Source organism: Trichosurus vulpecula, chromosome 2, assembly GCF_011100635.1.
Source record: "Trichosurus vulpecula isolate mTriVul1 chromosome 2, mTriVul1.pri, whole genome shotgun sequence".
Taxonomy (NCBI): domain Eukaryota; kingdom Metazoa; phylum Chordata; class Mammalia; order Diprotodontia; family Phalangeridae; genus Trichosurus; species Trichosurus vulpecula.
The window spans coordinates 457431722-457453483 of NC_050574.1; the positions used below are offsets into that span (position 1 = coordinate 457431722).

Genomic DNA, 21762 nt, shown 5'->3' on the forward strand with positions numbered 1-21762 from the left:
CTGTGTGTATGTACAACAAGTTTTATCTGGAGAGGACAAGCAAGTAACTGTTAGGAAGCTGACGACGCAGCCCTGCTGATTACTCAGTTTCATTCTGTTCCTGTTTGTTCCCACACTTTTGGGGTGTTATAAATTATGGGGCATTTTACGAGCATAAGTATTAATAACTGTGTGATTTCCGTTTGAAATAAGGTTCCTAACAAGTAAGAATTTTGTTTATTTTAGGCCCAGCTTAATTGTTTTCAGGTCTTGGGTCTGTGATCATTTGTGAGGCTGAGGTAATGTTGAAGAGAGAACATTTTAAAATTATGAAAGACTGATACTGCAAAGCATGTGAGGGTGATCTTTAATAAAATAATCAATCTTTTGTTTTATGAGCGGGAAGAAACTTAATTGGCTAATGAGAGACTGTTATCCTTGAGCTCTGCCTTTCAGCAGAAATTAAAATTGAGTTTTTAGAGCCCCCAATCATCCTTGAAGTGCTTAATTGTTTGATATTATGTTTTGTAATATGTATATGAATGCACGACTACGGACCATCATTTTATTAGGAAAGAACAATTAGCAAATTCATTAACTAGAACCTTATTTGTAGTTTTGTTGTCAAAACTAATCACCTGTGTTGAGTGAGATATAATCACTTAAATTATTAATTATCTCAAGCAAATGATTGTGTTTGAGTTTGTAGTTATTTTGAATTTCATGAACCTTATATATACATATGTCTTTGCTAATCTGATAAATAAGTGGCCGTCACAAAAAGTGATGGGCATACCCTTGATGAGTTTGCTAATTACTCTTCCCTGGTGGTTGATCTTCAGCCGGAATAATATATGTAGGCAAACGTATATACATGTAATTTATGAATTTATAACATAAGCATATTTGTTTGGCCCGTCTCCCAAGTCGCCTTTCAGCAGATAGCGAAGTGGGCCTTCTGGAGGGTCAGAGCACTCTTCAGTTTGTGATCCTTTGAACTTCTTAGGACCATTCAAAATCAATCCCAGCTGGAAACTAGCTTCTGAGGCTTTTTCTGCTTTTAAGGTCTTCGGAAAAAAGTTGTCAACTTCCTGGCCCCCCTGGCCCAGCCAGGGATGAAGCAGACGCATCAGCTTGGTCCGGAGTGCCAGAGGCCTATACATGTTTACGGGAAGTGCTGGCGGAAGCGCCTTGGGCATGGTACTACACACCTGGGACTGTATAAATGACAAGTGTTCTGGAGGGACAGGAGTGAGGGCTGGTTTTGAATTGGTAGCTTCTAAGATCCCTTCTGACTCCAAGATTCTGTGCTTCTATTTGTCATTGATTTAGAGAAGAAGTCAGCACTAATTTGTCCAAGACAGAGCCTGAAAGGACCAGAGGGAAGAATTCCACAGACTCATGACTGTGGATTTTTTACATAGTGATGAGTCTTAGAGCAGAGTAATATGGAGATGAAGTTAGTTGAGGGCCAAAGCCGTAAGGACACCACCCTTCATATTATAAATCGTTATTCAATAGACGTTTGCCTTTCTACGCATTATTATTTTTTTTTAACAAAGATGTGTGATATCCAGCCCAGTGTTTTAATTAGACACAGCAGTAGGACTATTTTGTTTGGATAATTTAATAATACATTTTAATTATTGCTTATTATTTAAATGTACTTGTCAGCAAACCATTTCATCACTGCAGGATCCCTGTATAGAGGGTGTGTGTGTTAAAATCAGACAAATTTGTGCTCAATACACTTACTTAGCAATACATAGGTACTTGGGACGGTTTTTTGGTTATTTTTTTGCTTTGTTTTTTAGCCATGTGTCCAGTCATATAGTGGTTATAACATCTGTCTGTAGTCCAAAAGCCTATTCTGGTTAGATTCCATGTCCTTGTAGTTAGATAGAGATTGACTTCATACACAGTAAAACCTTAATTTCCCAGAGTGCTCAAGGAATGGGATTGTCTGGTTAACTCACTGTTAAGCAGAAAATTCCCTTTGTTGGAAAAAAATAACTGACTTTATTACTGTATTTTTTCCTACTAAGGATGATGATTCAGATTTTTACAATATCTCTGGGTCATTGGTATGAATTTCCTATATACTAGAACGCAATATGGAAGGCATAAGAGATTGGAGCTGAATCAACTCCAGTATATACATGTCTCAGAGGAAGCCACACAAAACCTATGAACTCTGTCTTTGATGTGAGCTCCTTTTCTTGTGATATCTTTTCCCCCGCTAAAAATGGAGGGCAAGAAAAGAAAATGAGGAATTCTGATTAGTTGGATTCTCATGAACTGAGGTTTTACTGTATTTAAGTTATGGTAAATGTTGAAAATGACTTTCGTATTCTTGTGGCCACACATCTGTGTTTGTTGTCTTGTTAGTAGAGACAAGGATGAATTCCATGAAGCATTTTTAGCATAGGGACTTTTGGCTCACTGTATAGTCATGCCTGTTTTTTTTTTTAATAACAATCTCAATTTATTTTTCTGTAAAAAGTTCTTACAGTACTGGTCATTGAAAGAAAGTTCGGTTAAAGATTCTTCCTCTCCCTTCTTTTTGCCATCATTTGCTCTCCCTCTCCCCTCTCTTGTCTTTTTCCTCCTCCCTTCTCTTCTCTCATTCACTGTCAGGAAAGACTGCCTTTGAAGGGACAATTCTGTACAGAGTGGCATCGGGAAAGATTGACAGCTGCAGACGCTATAACAGTGAGTGAACTGAAACTGTCGAGAGACAGTTTTAAAGATAAGATCCTGGTCCTTGTGATTTTGATGGAGCTGCGCTCTCCCTACACGCTAATGCTTACGTGGAATGTACCTGCTTGGGCTTCTCATCCCAGACCCTGCTGTTCTATTGGCTGAAGTTCTATTTCCATCTCCTTGGTGTGCAGAAAAGGAATGTTCTTCTCCCCATCGGCTTTCCTCTTTGCTGTATTTGCTCTCTTCCCCTTATGGTATATGTGTGTGTGCATGAACAGTGTTTGTAGAGAAGGAAATAAAAGCCTGTATGCCAGAGGGCAGCCTACCATTGTCGCAGAGTCTGTCTGCCTCTATTGGGATATCTTGGGTACTGTAGAAGAAATAAATATTGACACTGTACTTTGCATTGTCGGCACACACCCGCTAAAATTCTTTTTGCTGGTTTATCATCATTCTGATTCAAAGATTGTCCTGCATGTCCAAACTCACAGAATCCCCTCATGCCCTCTGAGGTGTCTCTCTAACACATATTTTCAAAGTCACACCTATAGGATTCTGGGACATAGGAAAATTTCACAGTGCTAAAGTGTAGTTGATTTTACTTCATAAAACAGGACAGTAGGCTCTTAACCTTTCCAGCAATCATTCCTTTAACACTGACCCTCCTCCTTAATGGCCCTCCTCGTAGGTGACCCGAAGTAATCAAAGAACTTTCGGTGCTTTTACTACAATCCTTTCTGGGGAAGGGGCAGGTGATGATTTTAACTAAATGGGAGATATTTTTGTTTTATATCTAATTACCACTCTTAATTTATTTTCCCAGTCATAGCTTTTGTTCTTGGTCTTTTATGCAATTCCCTAAAAGAAAAAAAAAGGGGAGGGGTTAAAGTCTAAAAGAAAGAGAGTAGAAATGATTTTAGTGCGGACACATTATTTCCTGAACAGTTTAAGTACTAATAAACTTTCCTTCCTTTGAATGTCTGGACAGGACTTTGGACTTGAGAGATAGCAATCTCTTGGTGTTTTCAGTTAAAGGAAGTTTTAATATACTTCTATGGTGCCCTGCCAGAGATATCGCTAAATTGGTGGTATTGCTTTTACGGAATGTCTCTTGTGGTTCCGAATTACTTTTTCGAAAGGGTAAGATGTCCCTGAATAGACTTCTGCAGCTGGAGTCAGGAAGACCTGAGTTTAAATTCAACCTCAGGTAGTTAACTAGCTGTGTGACCCTAGGCAAGTCACTTAAACTGTTTGCTGCCACTTCCTCATCTGTGAGTACCTACTTCCCAGGTGAGGATGAAATCAGATGATAATTAGCCCTGTGCCTGGCACATAGTAAGCGCTGTATAAATGTTAGCTGTTATTATTATTATTGGTATAAATTTATCAGGAAGGTGCTTTTCTTGGCTCACTCAGCCATCAACCAACCAGTGGCATACATGATTCTTTAGCAGACACGATTCTAACTTTCCATTTTGTGTAAAGCGCGGTCTTGTGGTTTTATGTACATCAAGGAAATTGCCGCATGATTCATAGATATGATAAACCTTAACCCATTCTGAAATAATGTCATTGAAGACCTTTATTAAATCATACCAAATTGAACAAATTTGTGGCAAGTGTTAATAAATCTGAGAAGGGCTTGTAAAGTTTTTGTTGATTTTTCAATTAAAACATTATTTCTTTTATGAAAACTGGAAAAAAGATACAGGCATGATCATTAACATCAACTGATATTCCAAAAGGAATTAGAAATATTTGACTGGTTAATGTGAACAGTTAAAAAATACAGCCTTTAAAAATAGATGGGCAGGTGGATCTTCCACTACAACCCTATTCCAGTGGCTCGTGGAAGCAGGGAGTTCTTGAAGGCTGTAGTAGTGGGAAGCAAGCTAGAAAAACTTTGAGTAGGACTTTGGCAATGAACCGTCGCCCTAACTGTGCTTGGAGGACTGTTCAGCAGAAGATTGGCCACTGAACGCTGGATTTTCCTGTCTACTGATGCTCGTGAAGACAGTCCACAAAGGAAAGAAGGATGCCCCCACTTTGATGAAATTATAGGACCTTATAATGTAACTCATGTATTTCTCTTGATTACAAGTGTAGGAATGAAGAGATAAACCCAAAGGGTAGAAAGTTCATGGTGACAAATTCTGTGAACCCAAGGGGGAGATTGTATGGATCTCATCCTAATCCTGCTTCATAAGGAATGGGAGAACCCTTCACACTCCTTTGAGGAGGACTAGAGCAGGTTATAATCTGTCCTCCATCTTCTTTGGCAAAAATGAACTACAACAGTAATGCCCTGCTAAGGGGGGCGGTGTCCTTTTTTCCACACTTCCCAGTCAAAGAAGAATTCAGGGCCATTGATCTCAGAGGAAGAATCCACATTGTAGAAAGTGAATGTATTAAAGGGAAATGACAGAATATTTAGATGCCCAGATTGCACCTCCCATGGGGATATTTCTGGAAAGAATCCACAAACACAAATGAATGGATGCTTTCTGTACTTGGAAATGTATATATGCTATCAGTTACACAAGGTACATTTGTGGTGCATAAATACACTTGCCATGTTTTTATTCATCCTGATGCCCACTATCACAAATGCTGTTCTTCGTTCGGTTTGGTTTTTTTGGCAGGGCAGTTGGGGTTAAGTGACTTGCCCAAGGTCACACAGCTAGTACATGTGTCAAGTGTCTGAGGCTGAATTTGAACTCAGGTCTTCCTGACTCCAGGGCCGGTGCTCTACTCACTGCACCACCTAGCTGCCCCCCAAAATGCTGTTCTTTATAGTAAAAAGCCTTACTATAGGTTCCTTACACGTAGTAGATAGTTAATAAATGTTTATTGTATTAAATTAAATAGTAGATTTTTCATGATGGCTCCACTTCCCCCACCTTACAGTGCATCTAGCAAAAGCCATTTGACTAAAAAAAAATGTACTCAGAGGAATTTGCTTAAAACTGACAGTTGTTTGTAATGATAGTTTTGTACTTTTTTGTTCATTTGCAATAAACAAGTTTTTCCTTCTTTAGAACATCTTTACATTGACCTTTGAAATCTCAACAGTCTTTTCAAATTATGCACAAAGCATGATTTGTCAGAGCATAATATAAGTAGGTATCTGGTACATCGTTCTCGTGTACTTGGCCGCTAATATCTTATTAGTATGGACTATAGTTTGGTGGTTTGCCTCTGTCCTAAGAGTTTATTCTCCACTTGATGTTCATCGACTGCCTCTTGAGTTCAAAGCCTTTACCTAAATGCCTACAAGCCCGAAGAGTTTTAAAAGAAGATTTTAGATGTAACAGCTTGTGACTGAAGTTGTGCCCCTCTTCTAGTGAGAGTAACAAATGTGCTTTGGTTATCTGGATTTGTAAAACGAAGACATTTTGATGACTAGGCAGAAGTAGACTCCTTCATAGAGAATTTTAGTCAGAAGAGACATCCTCATTGGAGTGATCAGTTCAAAACAAACATGTTTCAGATTGGTGAGATGCACATCCATATCTCCTCATTGAGGACTTTAAACATGAATAGCCAGCCTGTCAGAGATTAGAGGAATGTGAATTATAGTGTCCTTATCCTGTGAGATCGGGTTCAGTCTTGGGGAAAAGGAAGTGGGTGAAAGAAGAGAAAGGATAGCATAATCCTCAAAGGGTAAATCTGGCTTTGGAGAGTAAGAGCTTCCTCTCCAGATATGACAGACATGACGATCTTATTAGTGAAGGTAGTTAAACTATCTTAATGTCAAGTCTGGTTTAATACATTCCTGGAGAAACATGTTTGTGTGCATTTCTTCCTCGCGAAGCTATCCAAACAGATTTGATTCTTTGGCAGTCATAATTTTGTGTGGTCTCTTTAATTGCCAATTTGTTTAAATAGCTTTTAGCTTTACAGTTTCTCTTTAGGAAACATTGCTTTGGACTCTAATTGCGTAATTGAGTTGACATGAGTCATATGGATTGAAGGTACAGTACGTCAGCACTGACTGAGAAGTGGAAATGTTGTTTGGTCCAGCCTGCCGTGAAATGGATTTGGGTTACAAGTCATTCTTCTTCTTCAACAAAACCGAGTACCCCCCACACTCAGTATGCTCAAATCACAACCCCCGATCCAGATTGTTCAATGGAGCATGGTCCTGACGCCCATGCTGGTTAGGATGTTTGTAGCCGCCATGTTCTAAGATCTCTTCTTTCCCCTTCCCCCTTCTCTTGACAGGTCTGAGGGAAACTACAGGCTCAGAAAGTGATGGTGGTGACTCGAGTAGTACCAAGTCAGAAGGCGCCAACGGGATGGTCGCAGCAGCAGCCGCGATCCAACCCAAGAAGATTCGGGGTGTTGGCTTTGGGGATATTTTCAAAGACAAGCCTATCAAGCTAAGACCCAGGTCAATAGAAGTAGAAAATGACTTTATCCCCGTGGAGAAGGTAAGTAATACAGATTTTAGCCTTATTCGATAGTATTTCAGGACCCTCCAGAGATACCCTATTTGAGGTTTCTCGGCACAGCTTAAAGTGCCTGCTCTTTGGGTAGCCGATTGACAGCCTCGCAGTGGTGGTGTCCACCTTCGCTTCCCCTGGTCTTTCCTAGGACAGACTTCCCTGGAGAACCTCAGCGTTTCTGGACTTCTTGGCTCTCACCTCACGTTGTTTTACTTTTTTCAGTTTATGGTTTTTGGAAGCGTTCTCGGGACTGCATTGCCAAGTGAGGACAGTGTTCTGGTTAAACCTTGCTCACGCCTCCTGTCCTTTTCTTTTCCATATTTCTCACATCAGGGAATAGTCTCCCTTTCCATGACTTAGACTTCAGATGTAGGGGTGAAATGCATGAGGGGTAAGGGCTGGAGGAAGGAATTATATAGCTCTTCCCTAGTAATTTCTAAGCTTGATTAGCTAAAATCTGCTGGAAAGAAAGTCTCCCATGTGTACAAATTATTGATATGGTCTGTGATTTGGCATGAGGATGCCGGCCTGTTTTCTTCCATCCGTAATTCTAGATTGGACAAGAAGTGAGCATGAGTGATGTTGCATTCGAGTGCTGTGATTGCCATGACAACGGACCTGGGCTAATAACGCCTCTGTGTTACTGTCTGCGACTTTTGCTGTGGCGCACCTCTAAATGTTTTACTTTTCAGCTCTTTGGTGAATATTGTGATATTTTCCAGATAGGAATAAAATAGATTCACACACAGCATGCCCACTGCAGTACTTCTTAAGTAGCTTTATATTCTAAGGAAGGGAGGTGGATAGGAAGGCTAGCTGGCAAAATTTCATATTGTGGAAATTAATTTGAAGACTTTTTTTTTGTTTGTCAATGGAAAAAAAAGTTCTAACATCTTCCACTTGTGTTGTGGAATTTGCATTCGCACCAGCATTTTTAACTAGTGCTTTAAGGTTTGCCAAGCACTTTACAAAGATTCTCTGATCTGAGACTCACAACAAGGCTGGGAATTAGGTACTATTAATATTTGCAATTCACAGGTGAGGAAATTCTGGCAGGCAAAGGTTAAGTGGCGTGCCCAAGATCACACGGGTAGTTGTAAGTGTTTGAGGCCAGATTGGAACTCAGGTCCTCCTGACTCCAGACTCATCTCATTGCTCTATCTACTATGCCAAGCTGTTGGTATTTTCATGGTGTTTTATACATTTGAGTCAAAATCTTAGAGTGACAGTCTTTGGTAAGATATACAGTGGATTTATATATGTCAGCTTTTGAGATGAATAAGAGAAAAATCTGAGTTTCAGAATAAGTTGAGTTTTATTTTTAGTAATAATTAGAATGAAAAAATCCTGAGTTGGGAGTTTGAGTGGACTGAAGGTTCAAGACGAGTCGACAAAGTGGTCTGAGAGTCAAAGGAAGCTAGTATGAGCTTAAAGGGATGTTCTAAGAGAGCCCTTTGTGGGATGATGGAGGTGATATTTACACAGTGTCTGTATCAGTGAGATCCATCTGGAGGAGTGGGTTCAGTTCTAGGCTTCATACATTAGTACACTGCTGAACTGGAGAGTCCTGAGGAGGGGGACCGAGGTGGCAAAGAGTTTGGAGAGCAATCTGGCCAAAGATTTGGCCAAAGATTTATTAAACTACCTATGCCCTTTGACCTAGCAATACTGCTACTAGGTCTATTTCCAAAGATGATCAGGGAAAAAGGAAAAGAACCTCTATGTCCTAAAATGTTTATAGGCAGCGCTCTTTGTGGTGGCAGAGAACTGGAAATTGCAGGGATGCCCATCAACTGGGGAATGGCTAAACAAGCTGTGGTATGTGATTGTGATGGAATACTACTGTGCTATAAGAAATGATAAACTCCATTTAAAAAAAAAACATGGGGAAGACTTGCATGAAATGATGACGAACCAAGAGAATGTTGTATGTGGTAACAGCAATATTGTTTTAAGAACAAGTTTGAATGAATATGTCATTTTTGACTAATATAAATGCCCAAATTAACTATAAAGGACCTACGAAGAAAGATGCTGTCTGCATCCAGAGAAAGCACTGATAAATAGAAGTGTGTATAGAATGTTTTTTGTGTTTATTTGTGTCTAATAGTAGCCCTCTCTAGGGCTGGGGAAGGGGGTCTGGGAGGAAAAGAAAAGAAATTTATATAACTTTATATATTTAAAAGGATTAGCAGGTTGTATAATAGAGTTGTAGTTTCGTGTGCAATCATCTTTTTTAATATACTATGTTATGGAAATGTTTGTTTTATTCTGTAAATTAAAAATAAAAGCAAAAAAAGGAAGAGTCTGGAATGATGCCCACTTGAGGACCAGTTGAAGGACTTGGTCATGTTTGGCCTAAAAAAAGGGGAAAATTTGGGAGGAATGGGACGAGGTAAGAGAGCTGTCTTTGAGTGTTTGACAGGCTGTCCTGTGAAAGACGGGTTAGACTTGTTTAGCCCCAGAGGTCAAAATTTGGAGCAGTAGTTAGAAGGTCTATAGAGACAAATTTCATATCCTTTGGGATAAGGAAGAACCTCCTAAAAAAATAAGAGTTCTCTAAAAGTGGAGTTGGTTGCCTTAGGAGGTAATGAGTCTCCTTTTCACTTTTAAGTCTTTAAGGGAGACAGGATAACCATATGTCAGGCACGCTGTAGAGGAGGCTGTTATGCAAGGGCAGGCTAGACTGTACATCCTCTGAGGTCACTTTTAACTAGGAGACTCTGAGTGTGATGTCTTTCCACCTTTGTGCTATCGTGTTTATAATAAGATCATTTTGGTTCAGCTTATATGTGCCTGAAATTCCATACCAGCTACAGTAAAATTCAGGCTCTCCAGTTGTGTTAATATTTATAAAAAGAGATTGTTGCCAGCCTGGGACTAGATGCTAAATATGCATATCTGTGTTGATAGTTATATATTTTTAAAGTGGCTGAAGATAACTGATAAGATAGTCAGAAAATGTTTAATTACTTTCATTTTCTCTAGAGCCCATGAGTGCATTTTTCCTTGTATAAGATGATAATATTACCTGTTGACCCTACCTAATTCTGTATTTTTAGAATCAGATCAGTGATTTCAAGTCTGATTTACTGATGAGGAAATACCCTATAATCAGTATGGTTAGGCACCTGTTTGCCACCTTATGGTTTTAAAGAGTTTCTTGGGGCATTGAGGGTCATACATCAAATTAATGTGTCAGATGGGACTTGAACCTTGGCTTTCTGGATTCCGAGGTTGGCATTCAGTTTACTACAGCACAATGCCTCTCACCTTTCTCATATTGGTTCACCTCTATCATGGAATTCTATCTTAAAAGCACAATAAGATTTTAGAAACCATACCTCCATTAAATACTCTAATAAGTTGTGTTTGGATCAGGGGTTCTTCTTCTGGAGCTGTGAACCTAAAAACTAAAATTCAGTAGTGGATTATAATATAATTAGTTTCCTTTACAATCCTCTATATTTTATTTTATTTACTTAAAAATATTCTGAAAAAGAGACTGTAGATTTTACCAGACTGTCCAAAGTCAGAAATCCCTGATTTAAATATTAGTTTCAATTTTTAAAAATATCCAAAACACCCCGAGACCGCTACCTTCAATATTTAGTTGAGATTGTAAAGAGGAAAGATAGGAATTTTCACAAAATAATGAATGGGGTCAGGATTCAGTTGTCAAAGGTTGCTTCTTTTCGTCTTTTAGCAATGAGTTCTTTTCTTCCAGGCCTTCCTGAGATTTGAAGACAATATGGAGAGAGCAAAGATGTGAATTCGAATTTTCCTTCCTGTCATTCACTCTCTGTGTGACCTTAGACAAGTCACTTAGTTTCCGTGGGCCCCACTTCTTCACCTGTAAAATGAGAGAGTTGTATTAGATGGCCTTCTAGCTCTTAATCTGTTTTAAATTCGTGAACCCGTGGTTTTATGGGCCCAATTTACAGTTGAAAGCATCAAACTTACAGCTCTTTTACGAATGTCCTTCATATTGAGAGTCTGGCGGGTAGAATGTATGGTTGTCAGGTTTTACCTACAACCTTCTACGGTTGCTTTGGTTTTTAATGGCTTCTAGAGTTACTGAGTACGTAAGGTCCCAGGGATTTTTTTTCATCAAGGTCTCTGCTAAAGTCCCACTCTGATTTTTCATCTTGCAATGGGGGTGACACATCGCAGATCTTAACAAAGAAATCGTCGATCCAATTTAGTAAGAGCCGTTAGCATGGTGCCTGGTGATATTGTGGATGCTTAATAACTCTGTTGACTCGATGGCTTGTTGAAAGCAATTAGGTGACTTGCCCAGGGTCACACAAACTCAGGCCGGGCGATTACGAGATGAATGCTCTCCCTGCTCTCATAAAATATTCAGACTGATGAAATCACAAACTCTGTGAAGTGTGAAGTATCTGGGAACATGGGGAGCAGAAAGGTTGCTGCTGCGGGCATCCCAGGTCTCTCACAGGATGAACCTGGATTAGCAACTCCTCCAACCCATCATTTTTGGTGAAGCCTAGAGGAAATTTTTAGTTTTCCTTTGTGCCTTCTGAGCTGGCAAGAAGTTTTAGGGACCAAGAGATGTTTTGAAATGACCCATGTCTCATTCGCCCTGTTTATGCCACGAGGGGCGGAGTTGATTCTAAGAGCTAGTCTATATTTTTTTGCTGTTTACTCATTTCATTTGGGGTTTTCTTGGCAGAGATCCTGGAGTGGTTTGCCATTTCCTTCTCCAGCTCGTTTTACAGAGGAGGAAACTGAGGCAAAGGGGGTTAAGTGACCTCCCCAGGGTCACATAGCTAATATGTGTCCGAGGCTGGATTTGAACTCAGGTCTTCCTGACCCCAGGTCTGGCGCGTTCTCCTCTCTGCCACCTCACTGCTTCTAGAGGATGACAGTTATTTTTGTGAATGTTTTTTACCTTTTCCCCAACACATTTGGGGAGGTGTTTTTGTATGTAAGATTCTGTCTGAAGTAAGAGACATTGCCTTTGAGAGTTACACTCACCGTTTTTATTTTGTAGGAGAACAAAATGAATCATCGTTTTGCAGCATTTGTTAAGTTAGTCGTGAACACGTCACCTGTAGAGGGTGAAATCAAGCCTCGGCTTTCTCTTGATACTGGTTTGATAACTTGCTAGGAAAATTTAGCCCAGACAGTCCCTCAAAGCTGCAGATATCATTTCCTATCAAGATTTTGGGCAATTCACATCCGCATTTTTGAGCCAGTAGATAGTTTTGTTCAGTGCTTTGCTTATAACCTATATTTTATTGTATTTATAAGTTTTTGCAGGTCTTGACTTTAAAGGCTAACTGTAATCAGATAAGATACATATTGATGATTAAGGTACTTAATATTAAATGTGTTATAATTAATTAACATTATGGAAATGATATCGTCTCACCCCTTCCCATCGGGAAAAAGAAAAGCCCAACCATTAGCATGAATGTTTCTATTATTTTTACTTTATTTTATGTTTTTATTTCATTATATGTTTTGTTTATTTTAAATTTAGGCCAGATTTGTGATCTCAGTGGTGTAGGGAGCTCCCTAAAACTTTCCGTCAGCCAAAAAGACATTGAGGAAAATGACAGCTTTCCCTATAGACTTCGCCAAAAGAGACGGATCAGGGGAGCTGCTAAGCCAGATTGATCCGTGCAAGAGGCCTGGGATGTCCGTAGCAGCAAGCTTTCTGCTCCTCATATTCCTTGACAACTCATACTTTAAAAGTTCTGTGATTTCATCAGTCTGAATATTGGAAATAGCGTAAGGAAATTCCCTCTGTCAGTGCACATCTGGAGTTATTCTACAACTTACAGTCTTAGCATGCAGGCGAGAAACAATACGTGTTTATTTATTAAGCACATACTATATGCCAGGCACTTAGTGTCGGGGATGCAAATGAAGCAAAAAGAAAAACACTTCTTGCTCTCAAAGAACTTCCATGCTGATGGAAGCAGGGAAGGAAGGAAGACAGCATACAGAGGGGTGGGGGGTGAGCGGGAAGTGAGTGGGGGAAAGAACGTAATGGTCCAGGGGTGTGATGACAAAGTCCCAGAGTCAGAAACAGCAGGAAAGGGAATGAAGCATGGTTAGCCTGGGCCCATCCCCAGAATGGAGGCCCCTCAGGAGGAGCGTCCCAGTGGGAGAAGGTGGGAAGTCAAACTGCCCCCGTTGAAGAGGAAAATTCTAGGGTGTGAAGGCCGCTGAGTGACGGAGGTGAAGGCTAGCGATGGCAAAACGTGAAACTTTGATCATCCTGACTTGTGCATACATTATGTGCTCAAAAATACTGTTTGCGTTTTCACTTAGTCTCCTTCTGACTGAACCTAAGTTATGGTGGCAGGGTGGAGGTGGGGGAGCGAGGAACAGACCACTCTCCCATGAGAGGCCTCTGTGCCCAGGGTGGAGGTATGACCTGTTAATCCTTCTGAATTTCGAAATTAACGGCACATTCATTTGACGTACCAATAGAAAGATAAATTCACTCAATGATTATGGACGTCTGTAATGGTGCTTGATGTCTGTTAACCTGTTTTGAAGAAGAGCCCAGCAGTGAGAGTTTGGGCCAGATTTCTATAGCGTGTCTGCCGGAGGCCAAAGCAATAGAGAAGGTGTTCTGTGTCCTGCATTACGTGTGCGTGTGCGTCTGCCTGTGGAGGCGAGCCCCCGGCATTCTTTTTACACATGTAAAGTACCTGCGGTATAGACGGGCTTTTCTTTCCCTGGTGCCAGGTTTGAAAACAATGGTTCTGAACTTGGCTCCTGGGCGGATTTGTTTCGCTTCTACTCTACGCGTTCGCTGTGCCAAGTGTTGTCTTTCTTGATTCTCATTGGCGGGGAGCGAGGGAGGGGGAGGGAGACAATCAGAATTGAAAATGAAAATGATGGTTAGCTTTCACGAAATGAAGAGCTTCAGTAGTATATCTGTCTATGCAGATCTATTTATATGTCTTTGGGTTCCATCGGCCATGTGGTTAAATGAATCTTCCCTCAGCTGAAGGCCAGAACGCGTGATGTGCATGAGTCTATTAAGATAAGATGCGGAAACTTGAGAGGGTGGTGGCATAACCTGGTGATGGGGACAGGCTTTGTCAGAGCCATACCTAGGATATGTGAGGCTGACCTTGGCTTTGTCTCCCGGGGAGGGGGCATTACCCAGTAGGAAGGAAATTGCTCAGTATGCAAATCTGAAGATCAACAGTCCAGGGAGTTTTTCCCTTTATCTGTGCCATGCCTGTTCTATTGATCTACTGACCTTTAGAACCTTAGAGTCTAAGGAAAAAGGAAAGGTCCATAGTGTTGGTGGCCTAATTGATGTGAAGCAGTGGTGGGGCAAACCTGGTGACGAGGCAGGAGAGAGGGGTGGCTGCCCAACTGTGCTCTTCATACAGAGCCTGAGCGTAGCAAGACTCCAACTCTGGCCCAGTACAGTGTGACAGGCTGGGGTGGGAGGCCAAGCTAGGGAAGCGAGACAGTGGCCTTACTAGGGACACCTCTGTCTCTCTTGGCCTGGGACTATTTCCTTCCCCTTTCAGGGTTGTCAGACTTTCCCAGTTTAAGTTCCCAGGGCTGGGCGGAAAGGACTAGCTTGAAAATTTGGAATCGAAGAGAAGCTCTGAAACACCTCCGTTTTAAAAGGTCAGTCATCTCAAGGGAACTGCTTCCTAAATCTAGGTGGAACCCCACCCCCCTCCCAATAAAATAAACTCATAATTGGTTTCACAAAGGCATTTGACTGAAATTGGCCCAGTAAAGGGGAAGGAACCAGCAGTATATTGTATATAGATTCAGAAGTACCTCCCTCTGTCACTTAAAATCATTGTGACCTTGGGCACCATGATTCTTTAGGTCTTCCTTAAGTCTTTGTTTCTTCTTTTTATGGATGGTGACCAACTGTTAGAGGAGAAGGGTGAGCTTTTCAGGGATCCCAGAAGTGCTTGCTTAGGACTAGAAGTGAATTCCCCAGATGTTTCTTTCCCTTGAAATTTTGCCTTCCCATGCTTCTTAAATTTTACCTGCTGGGAGTGAAGGGCTGGTGGGGGTGTGGTGGTGATCCTGGTGTCAGCATATACTTGAAAGGACAAAAGAACCCCGTCCCTGCTTAGCTTCTTGTCCTGTGTACTGGAATCAGGAGTCTCTGGTTTGGAACATCCCCCGCCACTGCTCTTTGCACCCCAAGAGAGGCCAAGTTTGAAGAGCCTGACTGAAAGTGACGGCCTGGTGGGAATCAGGAGAACTATGCCAATCCCCCTTCCCCAGCTTCTAATGCCTCCCTTTTTCTTCTCACTTTCCTTTGATTCCCTATGTATTTTATATGAACCTAGACATGTTGTCCGCCCATCAGAATGTATGTTTCTTGAGGCAGGAACTACTTTTTCCTTTCTATTCCCAGCCCTTAGCCCAGTGCCTGGTATATATTTAGTGCTTAATAAATGCTTGTTGACTGATAACTGGGTTCTAGTCCCTCCTTCGGTGCTAACTCTAAAGCCTTTGACACTGTCGTTTTCCTTCTTCTTCCATTTGATCCTCTTCTCTCTAGGTTTTTGTGACAGTGCTCCCTTGTGGTTCTCCCCCTCCTTGTCTGACCACTCCTCAGTATCCTTTCCTGCATCTTCATCTGGGTCATGCCTGCCAGCCTGTGTATCTTCCAGAGTTCTCTCTTGGGCCCTCTTCTCTTCTTCCTTTGTCCTATTCTGCTTGGTGATCTCATTGGCTCCCATGGACTTGATAGGCATTTTTATGTGGATGATCTACTTACCCAGCTCTGACCTTTCTCCTGACCTCCAGTCTTCTATCTCCAGCTGCTTATTGGGCATTCCTAACAGGATGTCTTGTAGGTGTCTGAACTCAACTTGTCCAAAACAGAGCTCACTATCTTTCCCCCTAAACCCTCCCTTATTCCTTACTTCCTAGTTGCAGTGGGGGATACTGTTGTCCTCCTGGTCACCCAAGCTCCAAACTTAGGTTTCTTCCTCAGCTTCTCGTTCTCTCTCTCGTCCCCCATCTTTGTATCCAAACAATCATCACGTGCTGTAGATTCTCCGTTCGTATCATCTCTCTTCTATACCCCCTTCTCTCCTCCATCGTTCCTCCTAACTTTGTGCCAGTCTTCAATACCTCGCATTCCAGTGGTCTCCTGGGTGGTTTCTTCACACTCGGGTCTCTTCTGTGCTCTAGTCTGTCCTCACTCAGGTATCAGAGTCATCTTCCTAAAGTGTAGGTCTGATCTTATCGACCCCCTATATTCCAGGTTCAACCATGACAATCCTCTGTTTGGCTTTTAAAATTCTCTATAACCCGGCCCCTTCCTACCTTTCCAGTCTTCTTTACCCCTTAGTCCCCTGTATGTACTTTATGTGATCTAACGACAAAGTGATGTAAAAAATACAGTCAGAAAGATAATGTCTTTGTCTTTTGTCTATATGACCAGGAAAAGAGATGGGACAGATGGACAGATCATATTTTGCACTGGTATTTCGGCAATGTTGAAAGGCATGGAGGAAAGCCCCAAGGGACAGCAAGATAGAGAAATGGATAGATCACTGGGCCTGTAGTCAGGAAATCCTGACTTCCAAACCAGCCTCAGACATTTACTAGCAGTGTGACTGTGGGCAAGTCATTTAACCTGTGTCTGCCTCAGTTTCTTCAACTGTAAAATGCGATACCAATTTACCTGCCAGGGTTGTTGCGAGGATCAAACAAGATAACATTTGTAAAGTGCTTAGTATAGTGCCTGACTCATACCTGGTAGGTGCTTAATAAATGTTTATTGCCTTGCTTTCCTTCCCCTCCTCAAAAGGGGTGGAGCCCCAAAGGAGGATTTATGTGGGTAGGTGGACAAGAGTCCTGCAGGATGGGGTGTTGATGAATGGTGATCTGTACAACTGGAGAGAATGTCATTGATAATGAGAATATAGACCTACTCAGGTGTTTAATTACCTTTGGATATGAGCATACTGGTTGTTTTTCTTTAATCTCTGACGGTGGCTTTTTAATGTGAGTTGTTGGCTTTCAGTTTCTAGTTTGGGACGTGTCAAGACGTCTTGTCCCCTGAACTCCCCTTCCAACTCGATTGTGCAGGAAGGTGGGGAGTTTTACCAAAAGAAATGGAGTATGATCAGCCTCCACTTTCTGCTCACTCTCTGGCTCTCCTGTCCCTTTGAGCCGATTGTGGTTGTTGTATTTTCTTCTTCTAGAAAGACGGGTGTGCTGTTCATAATTGTGGGTGAGGCCGAGGCACATTTTGTAGGTTGGTAAAATGTTTTTGTGAGACTTCATATCTATTTAAAAATTTTTGAAACCCGTTTTGTTCTTATATTACGTTCATTTCCTGATCTATTCCTTTCTCATCCAGAGAGCCATCTCTGTGACATAAGAGTGGTTCGGCAAAGCTGACCGAGACAATGGCTAACGTTGTGTTTTGGTCCACAGCCTTGAATCTCTCATCTCTGCAGAGTGGGGGAGGTGCATTCTTCTGTCCCTCCTTCAGGGCTGAGCTCACTTATCATAATTATGTGGCATTTGGAGCTGATTTCGTCCTTGTTCTTCCCATTTATATTGTTGCTGTAATAGAGTGCTTTTTCTGGTTTGGCTTACTTTATTTTACATCATTTCATGTAAGTCTTCCTCTGCTTTCCGTGTATTCTCCATATTTGTAATTTTAGACAGTTTAGTGATATTCTGTTACGTTAATGTATCATGATCTGTTTAGCCATTTCCCAAATGGTGGTGCCTCATAGTATTTAAAAGATTACCTGTAAGGGTGCTCACAAATTCGTGTTTCTGGGTTTTATACTTCAGTATTTCAAGTCACGCTTGATTTCAGGTGAGGGATACTCCCCACCATCACCACTGATCACAGTTCCTTTGGGCTTTTGTTAAATGTTTAATGAGTTGATGTGATGAGGACAATTCATCACCTGAAGACCAGCTTTTGGGCTGCCGGTCTTTGAAGTTGGCTAGGCCAGTCTTCATATAATAGTCACTGCCCAGTTTGTATTTGAGCCTTTTTAACCTTGGTAGGACCAGAACTTGCACCGTGTTGGCTTAAAGCCCAAGGTCACCTTCACTCTGTGATGAGGCCCCAGAACTGGGGACTTTACCAGATGGTTTCTGTGTTGGCAGGAAATATGCATGAGTAATACACATAAATTATTTGTATTGCACAATGCCTTTAGTACCAGATACTTATTTTTGAATGGATGATGCATAAAATGTCTATATTTTAAAAAGCTCTTTAGGACTTCTTTTTTTTCTGCTTCTAAAAATCCTCTCTCCCCCTCCTCCTCCCAACCAATTTTCCTCATCCAGGTATTTCGTATAAACCATTTATTCACATTATGCTATTAGAGCTTTAATAGACAGCATTCATTAAGCACCTGACACATACAGAGGACTGTACTAGGGATGTGGGGACATTTCAAAGAACGAGTAGGCAGTACCTTACATGGAGAATCAAGACCCCCACCCATAAGACTTAAGGACATTTGTAGAACTGAATAAACAAGTGAGATCTAATGTATATAAAAGTGTTATAAGCTATAAATAAGGAAATTTCAATTAATACTGTTCATGGAAGCCCGGTATGTTATTTTTATGACATGGGTTCTTACCAAGAGGATTCATACCTCTCCTGCTTACTAACTGTTAGGAACTTGAAGAAGGGATTTAACCATTTTCGATTTTTGTTTCCCTGAGAATAAAGGTTTTGGACTCCTCATTCAGGTCTCTTCTAACTCTAAAACTCGTGATCTTACCCTCAAAGCACTGTTGCGGGGGAGTCATGGATCATTAATGAAGATTCAACCAACAAAATACTTTATAAAAATCTTCTTGAACCAATTTCATAGCTTAACAATGGGATATTTACCAAGCGCTTCTGAGAAATGAGGGGCAAATTGTCACAACTCAATAATTACTAACAGAAGAATATGTCTATTTAGATATTTCAAGTAATTTGAAAACATTTGTTTGTGATGAAGTGTCAGGAAACACATCAGGCATTAACACAGTTTGATTTCCTTCTGCCTTAAAATATAACCGCTGAATGTTAGTGATAGAAGAGATTCTTAAAGAATGCTTGTACCTGGGGCTGCCACATTCAAAGTGAAAGCAGATTGGCCAAATGCTTTTCTGTTTGCCAGTTGACATAATCTTCTGTATTCTCAGTGAGAGTGCAGCATTTTGTTGAATTGTCGATATCTCGGGAAAATGTTCTTCCTCCCTTCCCTCCTTCTTCCCTTCCTTCCTTGCCTCCTTCCTTCTTTCCTTTTTTTCTTCCTTCCTCCCTCCTTTCCTTCTTTCCTCTTCCCTCTGTCCTCCCCTCCTCCCTTCCTTTCTCCTTCCCTTCTTCTTCCATCTCTTGTTCCTTCCTTCTCTCATTCCTTCCTCTCTCCTTTCCTCCTTCTCTTCATTCCTCCCTCTCTCCCTCCTCTTCCATCTCTCCCTTCCCTCCTTTCTCCCTCTCTCCTTCCTTCCTTTTTTGTTCCTTCCGTCCTCCCTCCCTTGCTTTTTTTTCTCTCCCCTTCCCTTTCTTCCTCCCTCTCTCCCTTTCTCCTTTACTCCTTTCCCTCCCTCCCCCCCATCTCATTTTTTCTGCTTCCAAATTCTCTTCCTTCACCCCCCCCCATCCCACTCCCCTGAGAAGTCAAGGAAAACAAAACCCATTACAATTATATATAGTCATGCAAAACAAATTCCCACATCGGCCATGTCGTGGGAGAATTTTGTACCACCAGAATTTCAATGAGTTTAAAGAAGAACGTTTAAATAATGTCATGTTTTGCCTACTTATACTTTGTTTTCTCTGAAAAGAGAATGATGCAGGAGAGGAGTCAGAATGCTTTGTATCTTCCATTTGCCATCCTGCCCCATGCCAAGCCCTCTGAAAAAGGGAGCCTTTCACAGTAGTCTTAAGTAGATGCCTGTGCTTCTTGGATTTATAGTAGTCCAGCCTTTGATTTATGATTTTTGTTGGCATCGCATCACTTTGGTAGCGGTGTGACGTCAGTGGATAGAGCACCAGGCTTGGATTCAGGAGACCCGGATCCCCATCCTGCGTTAAACACTTACTAGCGTATCATCAAGGGCAAGGCTCTCGGAGCCTCAGTTTCTTTGTTTGTAAAATGGAGATTATAATGCTTTGACTGCCTACCTTACAGAGTGGTTGTGGAAAAAGTGCTTTGCAAAATGTGTTCCTTGTGACTGTTTACCAACGTATTTTATGCCAAGATAGTAGGTGAAATTCTGTTAAATAAATTTTAGAAGGAAAAAGGGTGAAACTGAAATGGATTTGGAATAAAATCAAGTGAGGACTCACTGAATGAATGTGAACACCTCTTTTTCCACCCTAAACGGCCATAATGAAGTTTGTGGATACCCCTTCTGAACTGTGCTTCTCCCTGAATAGGAAACTCCAGAGACGGTGGGGCAGCACGGAGTAAGATGCTAACCTCACTCGTTTTTCCCTGTGTCCTGGCACGCTGTCAGGGCACATTGAATCGATGATCTGCTGCAGTCCCCAGGTCTTTCTCCGTGCGAACTCTACCCTTACAGGGCCTGGGCCTGTGCCTCTGCCAGCTTGTACTCGTGCCGTTGATGCTTATAATCAAAGTATAGGACTTTACGTTTTTCCCAATTAAATTCCACTGTATTTGACTCAGCCCATTGTTGTGGCCCGTTGACATCTTTTTGCATCGCGGGCCTGCTACAACGTGTCAGATGTTTTCCCTCAATTCTTAGTATTTGGGAATTTTGATAAGCTTTGCCATCGTTACACAACTTTTGTTGAGTTCAGTTCATAGCAGAGTTCAAGTCACTGATAAAAATGTTGAGTGGACAGCATTAGATACAGGCGCATAGGACAGTCTACTAGGGAACACACTGCAAATTGACATACATACATACGTGTGTGTGTGTGTCTATGTGTAGGTGTTACATGCATGTGTATCTGTATATATGTATATGTGCATATATTTATGTGTGTGTATATATATATATATTTTTCTTTCCCAATTATGCTAAAACAATTTTTTAAGATTTTAAAAAAAGTTTTGAGATCCAAATTCTGCCCCTCCCTCTTCTCCCTGCCTCTCTGAGACAGTAAGCAGTCAGATATAGGTTATACCTATGCAGTCATGTAAAATGTTTCTATATTAGTCATTTTATATAAGAGGACTTGAATAAAAGAAAATGAGTGAAAGAAAGAAAGTGAACATAGCCTGCTTCAGTCTGTGTTCAGTCCCTATCAGGTCTTCCTCTGGAGGCAGACAGTGCGCTTCCTCATTTGTCTTTTGGGTTTGTCTTGGATCATGGCATTGCTGAGAGTAGCTAAGTCATTCCCAGTTCATCAAACGATACTTCTGTTAGTGCATACAGCGTTCTCCTGGTTGGTTCTGTTCACGTCACCTTGCTTCAGTTCATGTAAGTCTTTCCAGGTTTCTCTGAAATTCTTCTGCTGGTTATTTCTTGCAGCAGAGTAATGTTCCATTACGCTTATTTAGCCATTCCCCAGTTGTAGACATCCTTTTGATGTCCAATTCTTAGCCACCACAAAAAGAGCTACTATAAATAATTTTATCCAGTTTTGTAGCCCTTTAGGTGTAGTTCCAGATTACTCTCCGGAATGGTTGGATCAGTT

General features: G+C 41.2%; 1 protein-coding gene across 4 annotated transcripts in view; it reads left to right on the forward strand.

The window, feature by feature from the left end:
* The window catches only part of SH3KBP1 (SH3 domain containing kinase binding protein 1), a 455989-nt gene that overhangs the window by 247422 nt on the left and 186805 nt on the right, over window positions 1-21762 (forward strand). For 3 of the 4 annotated variants that reach the window (XM_036745610.1, XM_036745609.1, XM_036745611.1), the window contains one exon: window positions 6907-7115. In XM_036745610.1, coding sequence (XP_036601505.1) covers window positions 6907-7115 — 209 coding nt within the window. Of the gene's footprint in view, window positions 1-2616; window positions 2692-6906; window positions 7116-21762 lie in introns of all 4 variants that reach the window. The other variant, XM_036745608.1, reaches the window with a different exon arrangement.